At 66.8% G+C, this 22,135-nt stretch overlaps 1 protein-coding gene across 6 annotated transcripts; it reads left to right on the top strand.

The window, feature by feature from the left end:
• Nucleotides 1-5,571: 5,571 nt before the first annotated feature.
• Nucleotides 5,572-21,887, top strand: Tle2 (TLE family member 2, transcriptional corepressor). Of its 6 annotated transcripts, none has more exons than XM_078028173.1 (20): nucleotides 5,572-5,722; nucleotides 5,799-5,896; nucleotides 6,109-6,172; nucleotides 6,495-6,539; nucleotides 7,871-7,933; nucleotides 9,826-9,900; nucleotides 10,078-10,255; nucleotides 10,752-10,771; nucleotides 13,409-13,516; nucleotides 14,428-14,472; nucleotides 14,696-14,845; nucleotides 15,985-16,123; nucleotides 16,770-16,930; nucleotides 17,371-17,447; nucleotides 18,180-18,429; nucleotides 18,628-18,875; nucleotides 18,961-19,108; nucleotides 20,114-20,264; nucleotides 20,519-20,595; nucleotides 21,191-21,682. In XM_078028173.1, exons 1-20 carry the CDS (start codon nucleotides 5,699-5,701, stop codon nucleotides 21,329-21,331), a joined length of 2,262 nt encoding a protein of 753 aa, XP_077884299.1. In that variant the 5' UTR covers nucleotides 5,572-5,698; the 3' UTR covers nucleotides 21,332-21,682. The 6 variants fall into 6 exon arrangements, with proteins under 6 accessions (XP_077884299.1, XP_077884307.1, XP_077884295.1 ...); XM_078028181.1 differs by having other exon boundaries at nucleotides 10,075-10,255; nucleotides 16,770-16,894; XM_078028169.1 differs by having other exon boundaries at nucleotides 10,075-10,255.
• The last annotated feature ends 248 nt before the right edge of the window (nucleotides 21,888-22,135 follow it).

The following is a 22,135-nucleotide window of genomic DNA, read 5'->3' as shown; positions in this document are numbered from 1 at the left end:
GTGCAGGCGGTGCTGAGAGTCAGGGCCTGCCACCTGTGGGCACACCCTCCCACTGAGCCAGGCCAGTCTGCTCCCTTTATGGATGATCATGGAGTGGGAGGACCGCAGGGGCGTAGCCCAGGAGTGGGGTAGGGACGAGGGGGAGAAGGGCCCTTTAGGACCCAATGGGAGGCCTGCTCCTTACTGTCATTTGCTGGGGTCACTTTAAGGGCTGTGTGGGCCTTATGTGAGACCTTCGCCCACTTGCTTTCCAGATGAGGAGCCAGGCAGTGGGAACTTGCTTGGTGCGGAGCCCCTGGGTCCACACAGGGTCCCTTCTGTCCCTCCAGCCGCCCAGAGAGGCTGTGATCCTGAGTCTGGGCCACTCTGGAACCTCCTGCGGCTGGAGGCAGGGCCCAGGGGACAGGAGGCAGAGGGCTTTGCCATCCTGGTGTCTGCTTCCCCGTTTCACAGCTGGGGACCCTCAGAGTCCCACAAGCCAGGCCGGGGGCCAGAGCTCCAGTCTTCCTGGTCTCCAGAAAGGGCCAAGGCCCTGGGATTTCTCCTGCCAGCTTGAGGTGGGGATGGAGTAAAGGCCCAAATGACCACTCTAAGCACTCTGCAGAACCCCAGCTGAACCCCCCACCGGACCCCTGGGAAGTCTTCCCCACTCCCACCCCCATGCTGGTCCCCCCTCCCCCAGCCCTGACTTCGGAGGGCAGAGTTGACTCCCCCTCTTCCCAGTCTTGGGGACCCCTCCCGCGGTCCCCATTTTGGCCTGGCCCTGGTGACTCCAGCCTCTGGATGAGGCCCGGAGGGGGGCGGAACTCTTCCTCCGGTCCTAAGCGCAGAGAAACGTGTGTGCGATTTTCCCGGGGGCTCGGGCCCAGCGTGGCGGGAACTGAAGCTCAGAGGTCACCGAGAGCCGGGCCAGCGGGAGGGGCCGGCCTGGCTGGTGGCCCGGCAGCTCGGCTGGGGGGCGCGGGAGGCAGAGGTTGGCGGTGTCGGAAGCCAAAGGCTGGCCTTCCCGAGGGAGCCGCTTTCCCGGCCCGGGTCGGATCAATGGGCTGTAATTATGCCGCGCCGGGCCCGGAGCCGGCGGGGAGGGAGCGGGAGCTGGCAGGAGGCGGCGCGGGCGGGGGCGCGGGAGCGGAGGGACCCACGTTACTTTGATTGACAGCCCGGGCCGGCGCCGCGCGCGAGCTGCTGGGGCTCGTAGTCCTCCGAGAAGCCCGGCTCTCGGCCCCGCGGCCTGCTCCGGGGAAACTGAGGCCGCGCCGGCCCCCGCGCCCTGCCTCCAGCTGCGGGCCAGCCCCGCCGCTGCCCTCCTGGGGATCAAGCCGAGCTGAGGCCCGGGACCTCCAGGCTCGTCTGCACTCGTCCCTGGGGCGTCTCGCGAGACTTCGCCGCTCCCGGCCTCGGTTTACCTAACTGTGAAGTGGGGCGAACGGCACCGCCTCTGCCTCGGAGGAGCAAGTTGGGCGAGGGAGCTTTGTTTTTAGGGGGAGACCGGCCAGGCTTAGAGAATAACTCGCTACCCCGTTTTGGGGGACAGTCAAGCCAGACACCCCCTGCACCCCAGCAGGGCTCGGTGGTCCACGAGGGTCTCTGCTCCGCCTAGGGAGGGGGAACTACACTCGCCAGACCCCGCGGGGAGCGCCTAGCCGCCTTCCCATTGGCCCTGTCGATCTCCCAGCCTCCTGCCATTGGTGGCTGGCATCCAGGTGCCCATTGGCCAGCGCCCATTGTGACGTCACGGACCCATGTGGGAGCGCCGCGGATGGATTGGCTGGCGCGCTCAGCCAACCACCGTGGAGAAAGGAATTTCCACAGTAGCTGGGGCGGTGAGGCTGATTTAAGGTGGTCTGAGCAATCCAGGGTCCCAGCGCTGCTTCTCAGCTTTTTCCTTTAAAAAAAACCCCCACATCCACATCATAGAAACTCAGCCAGGAAACAGGGGCTGGGTCTTTCTGTATAGCGGGAGGACAGAGATTGGAAGCCAAACCCCCTTCTCCATTTCACAGCTCCCAGCACTCATTTTGCAGATGGGGAAACTGAGACCCAGGAGGTGGTGCTTGAGTCTCTGGATAGGGTTGCCTGGGGAAAGAAGATTGTGCTAGAAACTGTGCAGGCTGTTAACTCCCTGCCTTGCGAGTCTTTTCCTTGCTTCCTAGTCTGGCCGAATGTGCATTTCAGGGACTTAGCAGTCACCCGAATCCCCACGCATCTCACAGGCTTGGCTCAGCCCAGCCTCCCCACGTCCCAACCACGGCTCTCAAGGGTGGGGACGCTGTAGCTCACAGCAACTGCTCCTCCTTCCTGGCAGCTCATGCACACCAAGAGATGGGGTGCGTGTGGTCTTGTGCTTCCCAGGCAGTCCACAAGCCTGTACTTACCCCGCTGTGGAGTGTGCGCTGGTGGGCAGAAAGCCCTGCTCCAGGAAGCTGCGCCCTCTCTGGTCCCTTCAGTCCTGGCTCTTTCCTCCTAGCTCTGACTCTGGGCCTGGAACCATGTAGGTGTTCAGTTCTGTTCCCTTCCCTCCACCCATCCCGGAAGCTCCTGCCTGGCAAGACCTGGGTCAGGGTCCTCCCTAGGGTGCCAGCGTCCTGCAGTGTGAGGAGGTGGTTCCAGAATAAATGTCCACTTGTACACCAACACCAGGAGGGGAGCCAGGAGGCTGGGGGTGGTTTGGGAGGTGCTGCCTGGAGGAGAGGCGTTTGAGGGGCCTAGGAAGGACGCACATCTCTAGGCAGCAGAGGAAGGAGGGGGAATTCCAGGAAGAGGTAACTGCCCCAGAAAAGGCCCTGAGTGGGGACACGACAGGCAATTGGGCCAAGGTGGCGTGTGCACTGGTGGAGGGGGGCGGGGCTAAGTGGCCAGAGGCCCTGGGGAATTGTCCCCTGGAGCAATAGGGAGTTGTGGGAGTGAGGGGGCCAGGCTGATTGAGAGCCCAGAGGGAGGTGCTGGTGGGAGGAGGTGGCTGGTGGGACTGGAGAGGAGCCAGACGGCGGGGAGGGTGGGACTGGCTGGGGTGGGGAGGAGGGTCACAGGGCAGGTGATGGACCTCTGCCTCAGAGTATGGGGGTGGGCTGTGGGGCTGACAGGGTCAGGAACCGGCCCAGGGACACCCAGGGGAGATGTCCAGTCGGTGGCTGGGCCCACAGGCCAGGGTCTCCCAGGACGGATCTGGGGTGGGGCCAGATCTAGAGCCTCAAGGGGAAAATGGGGTCCATGAGGCACAGGCCAAGGTGACCTCCAGGTGACCAGGCTAAGGAAGGAAAGAGGCCTGGGCCTGGAGAGGAAAGAGGGCCACAGGTCTGGAGGCATCGGGGACAGGTGAGGGCTGAGAGGCCACCCTGCTCCCAGCAGAACCCAGAGGGGCCTCAGGGAAAGCCGAGCCTGGCCACTCGGGACGCTGGTCATCTCGGCCACTCGGGAGGCTGGGGCAGGTGGCGCTCTGAGGCCAGCCTGGGCAACTCAGTGAGGCCTCCTCAAAGTGAATGAGCAGGGCCCCTCGCGAGGCCTGGGTCCCCTGAGCACAGCCGAAGGAAAGGGGGTGCACCCCGAGCTAGAGGCATTAGGCAGAGGCTGAGGGAGGGAGGCCCCGAGAAGCCAAGGGGCCGCGGGGCAGGTGAAGAGGGCTGCGCACACCCTCTGGACTCAGGGTCCCGGGAGGGCACTGTGGGTGTCCCAGGGGAGGCAGGACATGTCCCGGAAAGCGTTTGGAACCAGGAGCCTGGAAGCAGGTACTCTTGGTGCTGCAGCCCACAGGTCACTCCTTCCCCACCGCCTGTCCACGCCTCTGGACTTGCCAGGCCCCTGAGGGCCAGGAGTGTCCAGTCCCCACACAGCCTGGGGAGGGAGGCAGCGAGGAGCGGGCTCAGGGAACAGGTGGTGGGGCCCGAAGCTGCAGGAAGGACAGGAGAGGCCTTTCTGAGCAGGGAGGCCAGGGCCGGGCGCAGCTGGGAGGGAGCCTGCCTGGCCTGCAGGCGGGGGTTGCATCCCCAGCACTGAAAATGTCCACGAGAAGCCAGCAGAGAGTGACCAGGCTGAGGAACAGCCAAGTGCACAGACCCCGGGGCTGGCGGTGCCTGGAGTATGGGGCAGACCAGGAGCTGGGGTCATGGAGGGAGAAAGGGCTGAGGGTCTTAGCCCCTTTTTTCTTTTGAGCCCACTGTGGGAAGGGGGTGGAGTTTGGATCTGATTATTTCTTTATCTTCGTGGTGCTGGGGATCAAACCCGGGCCTCGTGCCTGCCCAGCCAGTGCTCTCCCGCTGAGCTGCACCCCCAGACCTGGACTGTGGATTGCTCTTACTTCTTGGCACTGGGGATGGAACCCACGGTGCTCTACCACTGAGCCACAATCCCAGCCTCTTTTCACTTATTTTGAGACAGGACTCACCAAGTTGCTCAGGCTGGTTTCAAACTTGCCATCCTCCTGCCTCAGCCTCCTGAGTGGCTGGGATGACAGGTGTGTGCCATCGTGCAAAATCCGATTTTGATGGCAGTAGGGAGCCACCGAACACTCCAGCACACCCTCATTTTGTAGACCCAGGACCTCTCTTCCTGGCCCTTCCGTGGCCGACTTTATCCTTGGGGTACAGTCTTGGATAGTAGCCTTTCAATGAGCCCTGGCCCGGACATACCGCCCCCCATTCTTCCCTTTTACACACCCACAGTTTTAGGATTCCCAGGCTGGATTCTGTGTGGCCAGCAGCTGGTCTCCTGAGCTTACTCCTACAGGGCTGGGATCTGCCCTTCTCCACCCTGGGTCCCTGTGCCTGGAAGGGCACTTGGCACAGTGTCTACCTGTCTGCTGAAAGAGGAGGCCTGTGTGCAGGGGATCTGGTGCCCTTCCGCTGCTTACCTGCCTAGAGGTCCAACAGCAACAGGGGGCTCCCCTACACAGTGCCGCTGCCTAGCCCCCTGTCCCCGGAGGCGCTGTGGACCAGGACGGCCCAGCACAGTAGGCTCTTGGTGTGTTTGCTGACTGACTTAGTGGGCTCAGGGTCTCATAGACAAGATGGGAGCAAGGACTCCCCACTGCTAGGTGAGCCGAGTGAGGGCTCCCTGGATGGCCCAGGACGGGGAGTCTCTGCCGCAGACTGAGCCCCTACCTTCCAGAGGAGCAGGGAGGCCCAGACCGGCCAGGGGCTGACCTGCCGGGCAGTGGAGCCTGGCCCTGTCCTTCCCTGGCAGGTGTTCCTGCCTCCCCTTGGCCAGACCCTCCTCCTGACCCTTCAATCTGAGCCCAATGTCACTGCCTGGGAAAAGCCATTGCTGACCCCAGACCGGCGCCCTCCCCACGGGGCGGGGGCGGCAGGTGTTGGTCGTTTCCTTGTCCAGGGTGGGAGCCCAGGGCCTGGCCGCCAGCCTCAGTTTCCCCGCGGACCAAGGGCGCAGGGACGGGGGTCTGGGTCGCCGCGCGAGGGGGGCGCGGGCGCCGGGCGGGGCGCGCGGGGGCAGCGGCGCCACCTTAAGGCGGCTCTGCCCGCGGCTCCTGGCCGAGCCCCGCCGGAGGGAGGCGGCTCCGCGCGGGGCCCGCCGCCCGCGCCGCCACCGAGCCGGCCGCCGACCTTCCCGCCGCCCGCCGCCCGCGCGGGGTCGGCAGGGGCCGCGGGTCCCGCTGCGCGCCCGCCCCGCCCGGCCGCGCGCCCCGCGCCGCCGCCCCCTGCCCACATTGTCCGGCTCGGGCGGCGCCGGGCCTCGGGACGGCAGGATGTACCCCCAGGGGAGGCACCCGGTGAGCGGGGGCCCCGGGCGCAGGGGGGTCGCCGGCCGCCCCGGGCCCGGGAACTCAGCCCCGCGCGTCCCCCCAGACCCCGCTGCAGCCCGGCCAGCCCTTCAAGTTCTCCATCCTGGAGATCTGCGACCGCATCAAGGAGGAGTTCCAGTTCCTGCAGGCGCAGTACCACAGGTGAGCGCCGGCACCGCAGTCCAGGGCAGGTGGCGCCCAGGGCGGGCAGGTGGCGCCCAGGGCCGCGGGTCGCCAGCGCGGGGGCGCCGAGGGGCGAGAGCCTGCTCCCCCGGGTCGCGGGAGGGTGGGAGGAAGTGAGGGGGACCCACCTCCTCACTTTGGAAACTGGCCCACTGTGGGGCGCGGGGACCCTCTTGTCCTCTCCTCCCCAGCCTCAAGCTGGAATGCGAGAAGCTGGCCAGTGAGAAGACCGAGATGCAGCGGCATTATGTTATGGTGAGGGGCTGGTCCTTGGACGGGGGAGAAGGGCCGGGCGCTGGTGTTGACCCTGAGCCCCGTCCTACCCGCCTGAGATCTGGGCTTCCCGTCCACATCTGCAGCCCTGTGGGCCAGGGTCTCTGGGTATCCCCACCTGCCCCTCCTCTCCTAGGAGGCCAAAGGGACTCCTCCAGGCAGACCCCCTGATTCCCCCGTGGTCTCTCCTTCTGACGCCCCCATGGGGCTGGGCTCCATGTCACACTGACCCCTAGACTGGGTGCTCTTGAGACCCCAGCGTCCCCCGGCTCCTAGGTGTCCCCCGTGGGCTTTTCCTTTGCAGTACTATGAAATGTCCTACGGGCTCAACATCGAGATGCATAAGCAGGTAACTGCGGGGCTGGGGTGTTCGGGAGGGAGGGAGGGTGGGGTCGGGAAGCCACGGGACCCCAGGGTGCAGTTTGGGCCAAGGCAGACCCAGGAGCGAGGCTCATCATGAAATTTTGCAGAGGCTCCGGAGGGCTGGTTTGGGAACCGACTCACGGAAGCAAAGTGATTTTCAGTTTCTGGGGACAGGAGCTCAGCTGGAGCCAGCCAGCAGAGAGGCGGGCAGGGGGCAGGGGCTGGGTGTCCCCTGGAGCCGAGGGTGGCCCTGGCTGATGGTCTTGGAGGTCCCTTCCTGCCCAAGTCTGAGGTTTGGAGGTGGACCCTGAGACACTGGGAATTCTGGAAGCCCTGAGTCCATCCCAGTGGTATTGCCAGAAGGTTCTGAGCTTGTTCTCAGGCCCTGACTTGGCTGAGCCCACCGTTCCAGGGCAGGCCCCAGGATCCGAGATTGACCCCAATTCTGTGGGCTTCTGAGATCTTTCCTGAGCTTCTGAATGTGACCCAGGGTTCTGAGGGGGCAGTCAAGGTTCTGAAGTGGCCCAGGGTTACTCAGGAGGCCCTGAGACTGACCAGTGGCTTCTAGGGGGGTGGGAGGGTTCTGGGGCTCTGAGCAGACAGATGCTTAGATTCTGTCCCTCAGAATGTCAGAGCCCAGGGCAGAGCCGTGCCAGGGCTTCCTGGTGGGGAGTGTGGGGTGCTGGGGTGCCCGCCCTGGCATGCCTTCCTGGGCATGTCTGGACCCCAGTTCTGTGGTGGGGGAGCCTGGTGCCATCCACGGGTGCACGCAGTAGGCCCCTCACGGGGAGAAGGAATGGTGCTGTGCCCTCCAGGTGTGGGACGGCACCTGTCAGAGACAGTGCACCTGTGACTCAGGCAGAGGCGAAGCCCACCGTCCCCTCCCACCTCTGCCCTCAGCTCGGCCGGGCCCCTGCCCACACCCTGACGGCAGCAGGGCCCTGACTCTGCGTGTGGGGTGCGGAGACTGGGGCTCGCAGCACGATGCCCATGACACCCAGAACGGGGCTGTGCCCAGGGGCAGCGCAGGCCCACCAGGCTAGAGCCCGGCCGGGCTCCCGTGGTCAGCCCCACGCCTCTGTGCGCCTGGCTGACGTGCGGCCGGATGGCCCCTGCGGTCGGTGGGTGTCTCGGGGGTGGACTGTCGCTGGACTCCAGGGCACCCTGGGCCTCAGCCAGGACCCGCAGGCGGAGTCCCCTTGGCCCTGCCTGGCCGGCCTCGGTGTCCCAGTGCAGCTGGCCTGCGACTCCTGCCCCGGGTTGGCAAGTGCTGGTCAGTCGGGAGCTGGCCGAGCCGGTCTTGTCATTTCCTGCCAGGCAGAGATTGTGAAGCGGCTCAGCGGCATCTGTGCCCAGATCATCCCCTTCCTGACCCAGGAGGTGAGTGGGCCTGGGAGGGGGATGGGGAGGCACCCGGTGGGCAGCGAGCCACCTCCGAGGGTCCTGCTGTGTGCACTGGTCGAGGCGGCCACTGTGGGCAAGGGCTGCAGGAATGGAGGAAGCTGTTGGCTGGGGGTGAGGATGGAGGTGACAGGTGTGGAGCTGACCCCTCAGGCCACCTCAGTCCCAATCCTGGCTGTGTGGCCTTAGGCAAGACAGGTGCCTCTCTGTGCTTGTTTGCTCGTGGATGTGGTCACCAAGCGTGGGTGCAGGCCCAGTGGGTGGGGGCGGGTGAGAGCCCCACCAAGGGACTTGCTGCAGGGCCCCCCACGGCAGGTCCCTGGAGTTGGCAGATCCCAGGCCAGGAGGCGGCTTGGGGAGCAGGGCCGGATGGGAGCTGGGGTGGAGTGGGCGGAGCCTCCTGGGGCTGCAGGGGCGGGGCAGGGCGAGCTGCGCAGCCTGCTCCTGGCTGGGCACTTCAGCGTGGTGACTGGTGGGTTTCCTGGTGTATTTTAACATAGTGATTTTAAGAAGATGGAAGGAGCACAGAGTGTAGGGTGGGGCGAGCACTTCACTGGGACTAACACCAAAGCCAGCTTGTGAGGGCGCCAGCCCCTGGGCCCAGGGCCTTTGCACAGGCTCTTCCTAGTCCTGGCTGAAGGATTTTGTGATGAGGAGAGTTTCTACCTCAGAGTGGGTACACTGGGAGGGCCCTTGTCGCCGTGGGGATCAAACAGAGGGGGATGCTCAACTCAGGTAGGACCCCAAGCCCTCTGAGCCTGAGGCTTCTGGGAGCTCAGGACAGGAAGTGGTGGGGACGGGCCTGAGGGAGAAGGGAAGGAACGTTAAGAGGTTTGGGTGAAAGGACTTTGGGAAGGAGCGGCGACAGGCACAGGTGTCTGCCCAGCACTCTGCCCCAGGCCCCGAGTTGGCAGGCTGCAACCCGCCTGCACACCCGGCCCTCTGTCTGCTTGTGTGAATAAAGCTTTATTGTCACCCACCACACCTGTCAGCGTCCACGCTGTCCACAGCAGCTTCCCCACTGCAGTGGCCAGCTGAGGAGGTGTAACTGAGGCCCAGAGCCTGCCCAGCCAGAAAATGTCGACTCTCTGGCCCCTTAGAGAAGAGGCGGCCCTGGACACACCCACACGGTGTGCCCTCGGAGGTGGTCCCAGCAACCCGCTCACTGGCCCTCCTGCCATCCTCAGGAGCACAGTGGACAGCTGTGTCTGGCCAGGGGCCACACTGCGCATCCCGTGGAGAGGCCTCCAGCCGCGTGTGGCCACTCGGTTCATGACGTTAATGTCTTCTTTTTCTGTGGTGCCGGGGACGCAGCCCAGGGCCTCGGGCGTGCGGGGTGAGCCTCCATGAACGCAGCTCCGGGAGGCACGCTTGCCCAGCAGGCAGAGGCCCTGGGCTCTGTCCCCAGCACTGGAGGGAAAGGAACATTGAGTTAAAGAGGCCGGAGGCAGGAGAGCAGAGGGCCACAGAGGCGGTCCAGTGGGGGGCCTAGCTGCTCGGGCAGGCGGCTGGGGTCGGGCTCCGCAGGTGCTCCCTGGAGGTGTGTGTCCTTGGGCCCGGTGGGTGGCACCTGGAGCTGACCTAGCAGTGTCCTCTACTGGGGACGTGCATGGCGACACAGTGGGTGCTGCCGGCCTGGGACACTGCTCAGCACCCTGCAGTCCAGGACCCACCCCGAGAAGGGTCCAGGGGTCCAGCCTCCAGGGCAGGTGCCCTGAGGGGGGAATGGAGGTGCGGATGGGAGCGGGTGACCCTGGGGTCCTTTTCTGTGTTTATTCATCATTTTAAGAAGAGAGGGAGGGACGAGCGGAAGGGGACCAGAGTGGCGGGGGCAGGGCTGGCTCAGGTGCCTCTGTCCCGTCCGTGTCCAGCACCAGCAGCAGGTTCTCCAGGCCGTGGAGCGGGCCAAGCAGGTGACGGTGGGGGAGCTGAACAGCCTCATCGGGGTGAGTGCTGCCCGCCCGGGTTGCCCTGGGGACGCGGACCCCAGGCCCCTGCCACCTGCCCCCGGGAGGGAGGGGCAGGAGTGTGCCCCCTCTGCTCAAGCCCTGCCCCCGCTGTCCCCCGGGCCCCGGGGTGCTGCTGGGTGCCCGCCCTGGCCCATCCTTCGTCCCCCCTAGCAGCAGCTCCAGCCGCCGTCCCACCACGCCCCCCCTGTGCCCCTCACCCCTCGCCCGGCTGGGCTGGTGGGCAGCAGTGCCACCGGGCTGCTCGCCCTGTCCGGAGCGCTGGCCGCACAGGCTCAGCTGGCAGCAGCCGCCAAGGAGGATCGAGCAGGCGCAGAGGCCGAGGGGCCCAGAGGTGAGTGGGCAGCCCAGGCTGGCCCCTGGGGTGGGCGGGGGGAGAGGGGCCAGGGCTGAGGTTCGGCCTTGTCCCCAGCCACGTCCTGGGCAACCTCTGCCCTCCTCGGGGCATCTTTGTGAAGGGGCGGGAAGGGGCAGCCGCTCCCGTGGGCGTGCGGCTGGGAGAAGGCGCTGTGTCCAGCAGCCCTCAGTGACATGCCCCCCTCCCTCTCCCCCTCCTCTCCCCCCCCTTTCCTCTCTCTCTCCCCTCTCTCTCCCTCTCTCTCTGTCCCCCTCCCTCTCTCTCCCCCCTCCCTCCTTCTCTCTCTCCCTCTCCCCCCTTCTCCCTCTCTCTCTCCCTCTCTCTCCCCCCTCCCTCCCTCTCTCTGTCCCCCCTTCCTCTCTCCCCCCTCCCTCTCCCTCTCCCTCCCCCCCCTCCCTCTCTCTCCCCCATCTCTCTCTCTCCTCTCTCTCTCCTCCCTCTCTTTATCTCTCTGCCCCCTGCCTCCTGCCAGTGGACAGAGCCCCGAGCCGGGTAAGTCAGGGCACAGGTGCGGGCCGTGTGCACAAGCCCAGGTGGGGGGCTCCGAGCCTGTGGGCCTCAGGAGACCCCTCCCCACTGCACACCTCCCCCAGCCTCTGTCTGTCCAGCTTCTGCCCCCCTGAGGGTCACTGAGGGATGAGTGCTCACCCGTGGTCCTGTTCCGTCCCCTCCTGATGGAGGGCTGGCCGGGCACCTTAGCAAGCTTCTGTCTCAAAGCCAAAGACAAGGGGCTGGGGTGTGGCCGGGGGTCATCCCCAGACCAGAGGAAAGGGCCGCTGAGGCTCAGAGGCCTGGGGCTGCGAGGGGTGGGGACTCCCTGCTCCACTCTGTCCCCTGGAGGGTCTCGTGCAAGTGGCGAGTGTCGGATCCAGGGAACGTGTCGCGGTGCCCAGGTGTGCGTGACCGCCCCGCTGTCTTGCGCCCACTCTAGACTCCCAGTGGGCGCGTTAGAGTTAAACAGGCGGCGTCAACAGGTGACGTTGACGTCCACCGTATGTTTTATTTAACTCGACGAATCCCGACGGTGGTCTCCCACCCTGTCTTCAAGGAGCTTCACCTTTGGTTTCTTCCCTCTGTGAGGCCTCCTGGGTCCCGGGGCTCTGCTCCCCAATGACCTGGGCAGCCGTGGGCAGCTGTGGGCAGCTGTGGGCAGGCGTGGGCAGCTGTGGGCAAGCATGGGCAGGCCATGGGCTGGCCGTGGGCAGGCCGTGGGCAGGCGTGGGCAGGTGTGGGCAGGCCGTGTGCTGGCCATAGGCAGGGCGTGGGCAGACGTGGGCAGGCTGTGGGCAGGCATGGGAAGGCATGGGGAGGGCATGGGCAGGCTGTGGGCAGCTGTGGACAGGCTATGGGCAGCTGTGGGCAGGGTGTGGGCAGCCGTGGGCAGGGTGTGGGCTGCCGTGGCAGGCGTGGGCAGGCCGTGGGCTGGCCATGGGCAGGGTGTGGGCAGCCGTGGGCAGGTGTGGGATGGCCATGGGCAGGTGTGGGCAGGCGTGGGCAGGCTGTGGGCAGGCTGTGAGCAGGCGTGGGCAGGCGTGGGGAGGCCTGGCCCGTGGCACCCGGCAGCCCGAGGTGTGCTGGACACAGCAGGGAGCCTGGAAACACCGGAGCCCCGGGACGGGGGCTGGAGAGCCCCGTGCAGTTCTGCTCCTGGTTTGTCCTTGGCACAATGTCCACGGGAGCAGCTGACCCCTCGCTCATGCACCTGTGGACCTGGAGAGCTCTCAGGAGGCCCTCCACCCGCTGCCACAGGGGACGTCTTCACAGGGCCATCGTGGGTCCCCAGGGCATGTCCCTGGGAAGCGTTCCTGGCCGGACGCTGGGAGCTCTGAGGAGCTGGGGGCCCAGGGCCTCCCTCTGTTTTATTTTGAGACAGGGTCTCGCTGAGCTGCCCAGGCCAGCCTTGAGCTTGTCCTGCCCCAGCCTCCTGGTAGCTGGGATGACGGCCGTGGCCACCCCGGGCCCACAGGCGGCCTTGTTGGTTTTGGTTGTGGGTGGACACAGAGCTTTACCTACCTTCACGTGGTGCTGAGCGTCGGACCCAGGGCCTCACCTGTGCAGGGCAAGAGCTCTGCCCCGAGCCCAGCCCCGGGCCCCGTGTGGCCTTGTAGGGACACCAGGCAGGGACTCGGCCACCCTGGTCCAGCGTGAGCGCCTCTTGACCGATGCCCTCCGTGGCCAACGCCTTGTTTCCTCACGTGGATGCGCTGAGGTCGCGCTGCACAGGAAACTGGTGGGCACTGTCCAGCCTGCCGTGAGGACCTCGGAGCTGACCCTGGAGCCGGTGCCGGCCGCGGTGGACCTGTCTGCCTGGTGCTCACAGCCACCTCGGGGAGCCAGGGACAGGGTGGTCCTGGGGGCGAAGGCTGAGGCCATGTCTGGGGACATGTGTGGCGTCACCACTGGGGGAGCTCCTGGCCTGGAGGGGGTAGAGGCCAGGGCTGCTGCTCAGCCCCCGCGGGGCCCAGGACCACCCCAGAGGACAAGCCGGTGATGTCCGCGCTGCCGTCGTTGAGCGTGCGCTGGATGCTGAGAGGGCTCACAGCAGTGCTGTCCCCGCTCCTCTGTGACGTCCCTGCACCCCCAGCAGGCCTGGGAGGCCATCTACGAGGAGGAAACAGGCTCAGGAGGTTCCGTGGCTTGGCCACCGTCACGCGGCTGGCGAGGCGCCTCCGGCCCGGGCCCACGCGGGCCCTCTGCCCACCACATTGTCTTGCATCTTCCGCTTCAGTGACCCCTGTGTCCACCCTTCTGTCCTGTGGTGTCTGCTGGGTCTGTCTGCGTGGCACGGCCGGGGATCCACCGCAGAGCCACGTCCAGGCCCACGCAGGCTGCCACCTTCGACAGAGTGTAGCCGTGCCCAGCCTCACGGGGCAGCCGTGCCAGGCCCTCGCGGGGCACGGGCCGCGCTGCAGATGTTGGAGGCCACCCCACCTGTGCTCTTGTGCATGTGGAGGCCCCGGGACGTGACAGCTGCTGGGGGCTGGGTCCTGGGTCCCCGTCCCCACGCCGTGCCCACCCCCGAGCTCAGCCCTGGAGGCCCGACTTTCCGACGGAAGCTGGAGCAGCACAGCCGGCCCCCGGCCGTAGCAGGAGACGCGGGAGAGGCCCTGACCCTCTCTCCCCCCACAGACGGCGTCCCCCTCGCCCCCCGAGAGTCTGGTGGAGGAGGAGCGACCCAGCGGCCCTGGTGGCAGCGGGAAGCAGAGAACCGAGGACAAGGACCTGTCGGGACCTTATGTGAGTGGGGGCAGGCAGAGGGCTGGGGTGGGCAGCACTGCCCAGATGGTGCCTGGCCAGGCCCCCGGGTGCCCAGCTCTGCCCACAGCCTTCCGCAGCTCCCTGATGGTCACCGGACGGGGCCACTCAGGACAGCCCCGTGCTGCCAGCCCTGACCAGCGGCTCTACCTCTGTAGCCTCTGGACCGTGCAGCCACGTCCCTGCCCCTGGCACCTGCGCCTGCTCCCTAGAGTCCCCTCCTCGCCTCTGGGAAACCACTCTCCCCTTCGGACCTCGGGTGTCCTAGTGGCCTCCGCCGCCCCCCCCCGGGACCTGGGACCCTGCTGTGAGCTTGCCCAGACCCGTGGCCTCCAGCTCCCCGCCAGGGCCGCCGGCCTCCTCCCTCTGCGTGGCGCGGTCTGCTCCCCCAGGTCCCCTCCCCACGTCCCCGTCCCTGTACGGCTCCTTGATTTAAAGGAGGAGGCAGCCATGGGAGTGACTCAGTCACAGGGTGACGCCTGGCCCGAGGTGGCCCTGGGCCCGGGAGGTCAGAGAGCCCAGCTGCCAGCAGATCTGGCCTCCAGGCCACAGGCTGCACCTGGGGTCCTCCTGGTGTCCACAAGTCGCCCAGCGGCAGCCCCGGGGGTCTGAGCGGCCGCCCCAGTGTGCAGGACAGGGACATGTGGGCAGCCTGGGGCGGGCAGGGCCGGGCCAGGAGGGTGACACCGCTGGCCACACGGCCTGCCTGGAGAGAGCCGGGAAGGAGCACGGCCTGAGGCCGAGAGGCTGGGACGCCAGGGCGCTGCCACTTCCCTCTGCCCTGGCACGTGGGCCGGGAGGCCTAGACAGGGCCATCGCAGCTGGTGCGCCATCTTGGGAGAGCTCAGGGGCGCGGAGGCAGGGGCGTGACCAGAATGACTCCCCTCCCCCAGGAGAGCGACGAGGACAGGAGTGACTACAACCTGGTGGTGGACGAGGTGGGTCCTGGTTCCCTCTGTGGGATGGGGACAGAGCTCCAGGTGGCGGCCACGTGGCCACCAGCCCGGGCTCCCGTGGCTCAGGAAGGGACGCGGCCTCCCTGGCCCCTTCTGTCTGGCAACCCGCCTCGGTGACCCCGAGGCACAGGTGGCTTCGCGAGGCGCATGTGGACCCAGAGCAGTAGGGGGGCTCCCACTTCACCCCAGCTTCTCCCCAACCCAGGACCAGCCCTCAGAGCCCCCCAGTCCAGCTACCACCCCCTGTGGAAAGGCACCCATCTGTGTCCCTGCCCGTCGGGATCTCGTGGACAGTCCAGCCTCCTTGGCCTCTAGTCTTGGCTCACCACTCCCTAGACCCAAGGAGCTTGTCTTGGTAAGGAAGGGGGGGGGCTTGAAACTCACTTTATTTGTCCGGGGGGGGGGGGGGGCCTGGAAACAGACATGGTACAATGCGAAATGAGCTGGGCTGATACCAACCGCTTCCTCATGATTCTTTTACCCCCCAATCTTTCCCGCAAAGATTCACTTTGTTGAGCCTCAGTAAATGTTCAAAAAGCAGCTTTGTAACTAAGCTTGGAGGGTAAATATCTAGAACAACTCTGCCCCTGACCTGGAAACCAGGTGTCCCTCAATAGACAGAGCCTCCCACAGAGGCAGGTGCAGGGAAAGGCCCGCGAAGCACGGGCGGCGAGCTGGGCTGCCCAGAGCGCCAGGGTCCTCCGAGGCCTTTCGAGCCCACCAGCCCCAACCCGAGGTGTCCCCCGAGGAGAGCTGTCCCACAGGGCTGTCCCACGGCTGCGCGGGCCGTCCAAGGCCCACCCCCGCCCCGCGTCCTCCCAGACCCCTGCCCTGCACTTGCGCAGGGAGATGTCGGTTTCTAGGCCTCCCCCCCAGCAGGTTGCCATGGCTACCGCCAGAGGTTGGGGCCTGTCCATGTCGAGTGCCCTCTCCCTCCCTGCAGGGACACCTCTGGGGATGCGCAGAGCTCAGCTCTGCAGGGACGCCCCACAGTCCTCCCAGCCCCAGCGGGTCCCTGGGCCCCACCCTGTCCCAGGCGCGGGGGCCTGGCCGCCGGACACTTCGCTAACCACAGCCTCCAAGGCCGAGGGGACCCCGGAGCCCTCGGGGCCTGGCTGCAGGAGACGCCCTCGCGAGCCAGGAGGAGGCCGCGGCAAGCGCCAGCCTCTGGGTGCTGCCCAACCGTCCTCTGGGGCCGCCCGCGGCTCCGGGTGCCCTGCTGTGGCTCTGCCCGCCACCCCATCCTCCCATGTCCCTCACTAGCTCCGCTCACGCGTCCCTCACGCCCAGCTCCCAGAACGGAGGTGCAGGTGGCCTCGTGGACAGGCACGTGGGCTGTGGCAGACCCCGGGCGCCCACCGCCCAGCCGTGCTGGGCCTTGGGGACATGTGCAGACAGTCCTCGGCCCTGGTGGCCCCGGGCCCTCCTGTCCCGTTCCTGACGGGATCCCTGGGCCACGGCGTCAGTGGCCACTCAGCCTGCTCCTCTCTGCAGAATGACCTGCCGGCGGGCACCCCTGCCTCCAAGTCCTGCGACTCCTCCCCGCCCCAGGACGCACCCACCCCAGGGCCCAGCGCCGCCAGTCACCTCGGCCCACTGGCCGCCAAGCCCGTGCCGGCCACAGACAGCATCGGTGAGTGCCACCGCGTGCCTGCCAGGCGGGGCCTCCTGGGGGTTTCCAGGAACGGGAGAGTCGGGGGCCTGGGTTCCGGCCCCAGAGCGCCCACATGGCCCTCCTGCACCCTGGGCCACCTTCCCCCTCCGCTGGGCACGTGGGAAACCCAGGCCCGGCCAGCCGAGGGGCCCTGGGCCCAGCCTAGTGCGCAAAAGACGAGTGTTTGAATCAGGCTGCGGTCCAGGTCCTGGTGGCAGTTACCAGCTCTGTGACCTTGGACAAGTGACCACCCTCTCTGAGCCGGTCTGTTACCAGTGATGCAAGGAGTGGCAGTGCCAGGCTGGTTCTGGGCCTCCCAGTGGGACGGGAGATGACTCGGAACCCAGATCCCAGCCCTGAATGGCCAGGGCCAGGGCAGGAGGAGGGGCTCAGGAGGGACAAGGATTGGGGGTGGGGTGGGGGGGTGAGAGGGCCCTGCATCTCGGTTTCGGAGGACGAGCAGGAACCCACCAGCACCAGGACAGGCACGGCCCACCACACACAGAGCCACAGCCGGGGTGGGCACCTGTCCCCGGGTACGGCCAGCGGTCATCCGGGGCTTGGAAACCCCAAGGGCCGTGGAGGAGGCACGGGCGGCTGTTGAAGACCTGTCCTTCTCGCCCAGCCCTGAGGAGCCCCCTGGCCCTGTCCAGCCCCTTCACCACGTCCTTCAGCCTGGGCTCCCACAGCGCCCTCAACGGGGACCTCTCCGTGCCCAGCTCCTACGTCAGCCTCCACCTGTCCCCCCAGGTCAGCAGCTCCGTGGTGTACGGACGCTCCCCCATGGTGAGTCTGTGGGCGGCAGCACAGCTCCCCAAGGAGAGGCAGGCGTGGCAGAGGGCTGGGCCCGGGCTGGGCAGGTGTGGGTGGCCCAGGGTCTGAGACCCGAGGTGTGGGGAGCAGCGGCTGGGGGCCGACTCCTCAGAGGCTGCCCTGGCCCCGCAGGGTTCCCAAGAACAGGCCTCGGGGGCCTGCAGGTCTGCGCAGCCGCGGGTGGGTGGCTGGAGGACCCTCCGGCCCTGGCTTCAGGGTCCCTGGACGGACTGGGGGCCCCTCAAGTAAACACCCAAGGTCCCCGTGTCAGAGGAGCAGGCACTTCTGCCCTCGGGTCGGGGCTGAAACCAGATGCAGGGTCCGTGGATAAACAGGGCATGGCCGGCGGGCATGGCCGAGGGCGGAGCGGGCAGAGACGCTGGCCCTGGGGGACCTTCTCTGGCCTCTGACAGATGGCATTCGAGTCCCACCCCCATCTCCGAGGGTCGTCCATCTCGTCCTCCCTGCCCAGCATCCCTGGGGGAAAGCCGTGAGTACCGGGCCGGGGTCCCCGGGCGGGGTCTCGGGGTGCCTCACGTGCTGGCAGAGCTCGGGGTCTCCTGTGCCCTTGTGGGGGTCTCTTTAAGATGACCAGCTCCCAGCAGGGCTCCTGGAGCACAGGAGTGATGGTCTACAGGGGGGTTCTGCCCCAGGGGACCCTTGGCCACACCAGGGGACATCTGTGGTTGTCATGGCTGGGGCAGAGGGAGCGCCTGGCACGGGGTGGTGGAGCCAGGGACACCGATCCTCAGCACCCGCCGCGCCTCAGAGAAGGAGTGCTCTGGGCCTCTGTTGTCCCAGCCAGTCACGTGGTCTCCGAGCCCCTGAAATCAGGCCACGCCTGTCATCCTAGCCAGTGTGGAGGCTGCGGCAGGAGGATGGCAAGTGAGAGGCCAGACTCCGCCAACTAGCAAGACCCTGTCTCAAAAGATACAAGGGCTGGGGTGGTGGCTCAGTGGTGGGGCACCCCCGAGGGACCAAGTTGGGTTCATCTGAGCCTAACTGGCCCCAGGTAGCTGGGCCTTTCCATGGATCCTGGCTTAGCAACGCTGGCTCGCTGTGCAGGCCGGCCAGGTCCTTACTGTCCTGGCCATCCCCCCATCACTAGGACCCGGTCCTCCCCTTTCTCGCATGCATCAGAGGGTACCAGGCAGAAGGTGACTCCCTGGGCAGTGAGGAGCAGAGGGCCTGTCCCTGGTGGTCACGGCCACCTCCCACGCAGGGCCTACTCCTTCCACGTGTCTGCGGATGGGCAGATGCAGCCCGTGCCCTTCCCCTCGGACGCACTGGTGGGCACGGGCATCCCGCGGCACGCGCGGCAGCTGCACACGCTGGCGCACGGCGAGGTGGTGTGCGCAGTCACCATCAGCGGCTCCACGCAGCACGTGTACACGGGCGGCAAGGGCTGCGTGAAGGTGTGGGACGTGGGCCAGCCGGGCGCCAAGACGCCGGTGGCCCAGCTCGACTGCCTGGTGAGGGCGGCGCGGCCAAGGGGCGGGGCCTGAGCTGTGGGGCGGGGCCCGAGGCCACCTCAAAGCCAAACAGGGAGGGGCTTGCAGCGCCGAGGGGCGGGCTTGCGGGCCAATGGGCGGGGCTAACCCTGGGCTAGGGAGTCGGAGGTGTGGCCGGGTCTGGTGACCAGCTCTCGCTCCCCTCCTGGCTGGCCCCAGAACCGGGACAACTACATTCGTTCCTGCAAGCTGCTGCCTGATGGCCGGAGTCTAATCGTGGGTGGCGAAGCCAGCACTTTGTCCATTTGGGACCTGGCAGCGCCCACCCCCCGCATCAAGGCCGAGCTGACCTCCTCCGCCCCGGCCTGCTACGCCCTGGCGGTCAGCCCCGACGCCAAGGTCTGCTTCTCCTGCTGCAGCGACGGCAACATCGTGGTGTGGGATCTGCAGAACCAGACCATGGTCAGGTGGGTGCCTTCCCTCCCTGTGCCAGGTGGGTGGGCTGGAGACACCCAGGCTCCCGGACAGACGCCTGGGCCCTGCTCCCTCCAGGCAGTTCCAGGGCCACACCGATGGTGCCAGCTGCATCGACATCTCCGACTACGGCACTCGGCTGTGGACTGGTGGCCTGGACAACACGGTGCGCTGCTGGGACTTGCGCGAGGGGCGACAGCTGCAGCAGCACGACTTCAGCTCTCAGGTGGGCTGGCTGAGGTCTGGGGCAGGGGTGAGAGTTGCAGGAATCTTGCCTCCTTTCCTGTCCTCAGTGGGTGGCCCAATTCCAGGCTCAGGCTGGGATTATCTGAGTCCTACATTCTTGTCCTCCAGACCAATCCACAGGCCATCACCTTTAATTCTCAAACACAGGGTAACACAAAAGGCCTGATTCATATTAAGCTATGGGGCCACTGAGATCCTCAGATCATCTTCCCATGTGTTCTTGTCCATCCATTCCCATCTTCTCATCTCTCTCTGTATAGCTGGTTTCTCTTCCCAGCTTTCAACTTCTGGACTCCCCAGAGGGCTCCTGACAGCTCCCCTCTCCACTGACCTGAGGGGACAGGTGGAGGCTGATGTGGGACAGAAGCTGGGCTTGGAGAGGTCCCTGTGCAGGGTGCTGTGGGAGTCAAGGCTGAAGGATGGCATAGAGGGGGAGCAGGAGGACAAGGTGTCTCAGGACTGAGCCGAGAGTCAGGAATGTGTCTTCAGGCACCGTGTGGCCAGGCGGGCATCTGAAACCCTCGGTCTTCTCTTGTAACTCCCGTGTCCCTCCTGCTGGAAGGCCGTGGAAGGCTGGGGTGGAGCTGGCCCGGTGGCTCCTGGTGCCCAGGACAGGCTCTGTGCAGAGCAGCGGGAACGTGTCCTTTCAGGTCAAAACAAGGAGCCCGCCTTGGGGCCGGGGGCAGAGGCCACGCTGGATCTCAGGAGTCCTGGCTTCCAGGCTTGGTCTGACCTTGAGCCTTCCGTTTCCTCTGCTCCAGGGGAGGCTCCTGGGCTGGCCTCCTCCCCTGCCTCCCCCAACGGGCGCCCCCGGACCTGTCGTGAGCCGGGTGTAGACCATGGATGTGTTCGCGCCTCTGGGTGATTCTGTTCCCCTCCGCCGCCTGGCCTGCGGGGCCCCTGCCTCTCCTCTCCGCAGGGCCAACAGGGACCTGGGGCTCTCCGGCCTCTGAGGGCGGGGTCCCTCTCTTCCCTCCTCCCCCAGATCTTCTCCCTGGGCCACTGCCCCAACCAGGACTGGCTGGCCGTGGGCATGGAGAGCAGCGGCGTGGAGGTCCTGCACGTGCGCAAGCCCGAGAAGTACCAGCTGCACCTGCACGAGAGCTGCGTGCTGTCGCTCAAGTTCGCCTCCTGCGGTGCGCGCCCACAGGGTCCCCAGGCCAGGCAGGAGGGTCGCCAGCTCGGGCCAGCTCGGGCCATCTAGGGAGATCCGGCCTCAATGTTTAAAAAGTGGGGGTGGCTGGAGATGTAGGTGGTGAGGAGCCCCGGGGTTCAGTCCGGCACCCCGACCTCCGCCAACCCCAGTCGAGGGGCACAGGCCGACGCCCCGCTCCAGCCCTGGGGCTCCGCCCTCTGGGGCCTCGGCTCAGCTCTCTGCCCTCCTCCGCAGGGCGCTGGTTCGTGAGCACCGGGAAGGACAACCTGCTCAACGCCTGGAGGACGCCCTACGGAGCCAGCATCTTCCAGGCACGCGGGGCGGTGGGCGGGGCGGTGGGCGGGGCGGTGGGCGGGGCGGTGGGCGGGGCGGTGGGCGGGGCGGTGGGCGGGGCGGTGGGCGGGGCGGTGGGCGGGGCGGTGGGCGGGGCGGTGGGCGGGGCGGTGGGCGGGGCACGCGGCCCTGGCGTTTCAGCGGTGCCCAGACCTCAGCCTGACTCCAGCCCAGCGGCCGGCAGGGGCGGGCACCGGCTGGCACTGTCCCCACCCCACTCCCACGGCTCTGGTCCCCCGCTGAGGCTCCTGGACGCCAGGAACCTCCTGGGGGTGACCCTCAGCATGTCCGTCGGTCTGTCGGGCGTCCTGCAGTGTCCTCATGTCCATGCGCAGGCAGAGGCGTGGGAGCCCTCCTTTGCGTGGTGGAGATCTCCCGCGTGTGTGCGGGCCTCCCTGTGTCCACCCTGAGGCTGCCCCAGAGTCCCCACCACCCCGACCCTTGTCTCTTGGGCTCATCCCGATGGCTGGGGAGTGACTTTTACATTTTTAAAGGATCATAAAAAAATGATAGGAGATTGGGCCGGAGACTTACTTGGACTTCAGGCAAAGCCTAAAGAGTATTTCCTCGCAGGCCCCTGGCAGTTTGCTGACCCTTGGACTTGGTCATTGTTCTGGGAGCCTGGGTCCTCTGCTGAGCTGTGTGACTGCATGCTCCTGCACACCCTCTCTGAGCCTCCCAGGAGAGGCAGCGCTGCAGTCTCTCCTCTCCTGAGGAGAGCACGGAGGCTGTGCCCTGGCCTGTCCAGCAGGGCTCAGCCCCAAAGCATGCAGCGTCTCCCCTGGGGCTGCATCAGGGCACCGCCAGGCTGGAGACACCCTCAGACACGGGGCTCCCTCAGGCCGCGCCAAAGCCCCGTGGCGGTATTGGGGTGAAGACCAGGGTGGCCGCACGGCCCCTGTGGGCCCGTCCGCTGAGCTGAGCCATCCTCTGCCGGGGCCACACCTCTCTAGAAAGCCTGCTGTCCCCTTCCCAGCCAGGATGTCCCGGCCTGCTGGCGCCAGGGGACCTGGGTGACCTGGGTGACCTCGGTGCCCGGGGCCACCTCACTCTCCCTTCTCCCGTCTCCAGTCCAAGGAGTCGTCCTCTGTGCTGAGCTGTGACATCTCCAGGAACAACAAGTACATCGTGACCGGCTCGGGGGACAAGAAGGCCACCGTGTACGAGGTGGTCTACTGAGGACCTGGGGGCCCTCCGCTGGCGGCAGGCCACCTTCTTCCCGCTGGGGACGTGGGGGTTGGGCTTGGGGAAATAAAGGTTTCCATCCCTCGTCCTGTCCGCTTTCCTCCCCCGGGAGCCCACCGCTGGCCCCAGGGCTCTGTCGTGCAGGTGGGCGGAGGCCAGGGCAGGAGGACCGGGGAGGCTGGAGCTGGGAGGCTGAGGAATGAGCTGTCGGGGCTCTGCTCCCCGTCCCTGTCCCAGGGGATGTCAGGCAGAGGGAGGAGCTGCCTGCGCCTTCAGAGCTGTGGCCGGAGGTTCACGTCACCGCCCCAGGCCCCTGCCCACAGCAACATGGCA

The sequence above is a fragment of the Ictidomys tridecemlineatus genome, chromosome 2 (assembly GCF_052094955.1).
Source record: "Ictidomys tridecemlineatus isolate mIctTri1 chromosome 2, mIctTri1.hap1, whole genome shotgun sequence".
NCBI lineage: Eukaryota > Metazoa > Chordata > Mammalia > Rodentia > Sciuridae > Ictidomys > Ictidomys tridecemlineatus.
The sequence above is the reverse complement of the archived record's forward strand: the minus strand, read 5'-3'. Positions and strand labels throughout refer to the sequence as shown.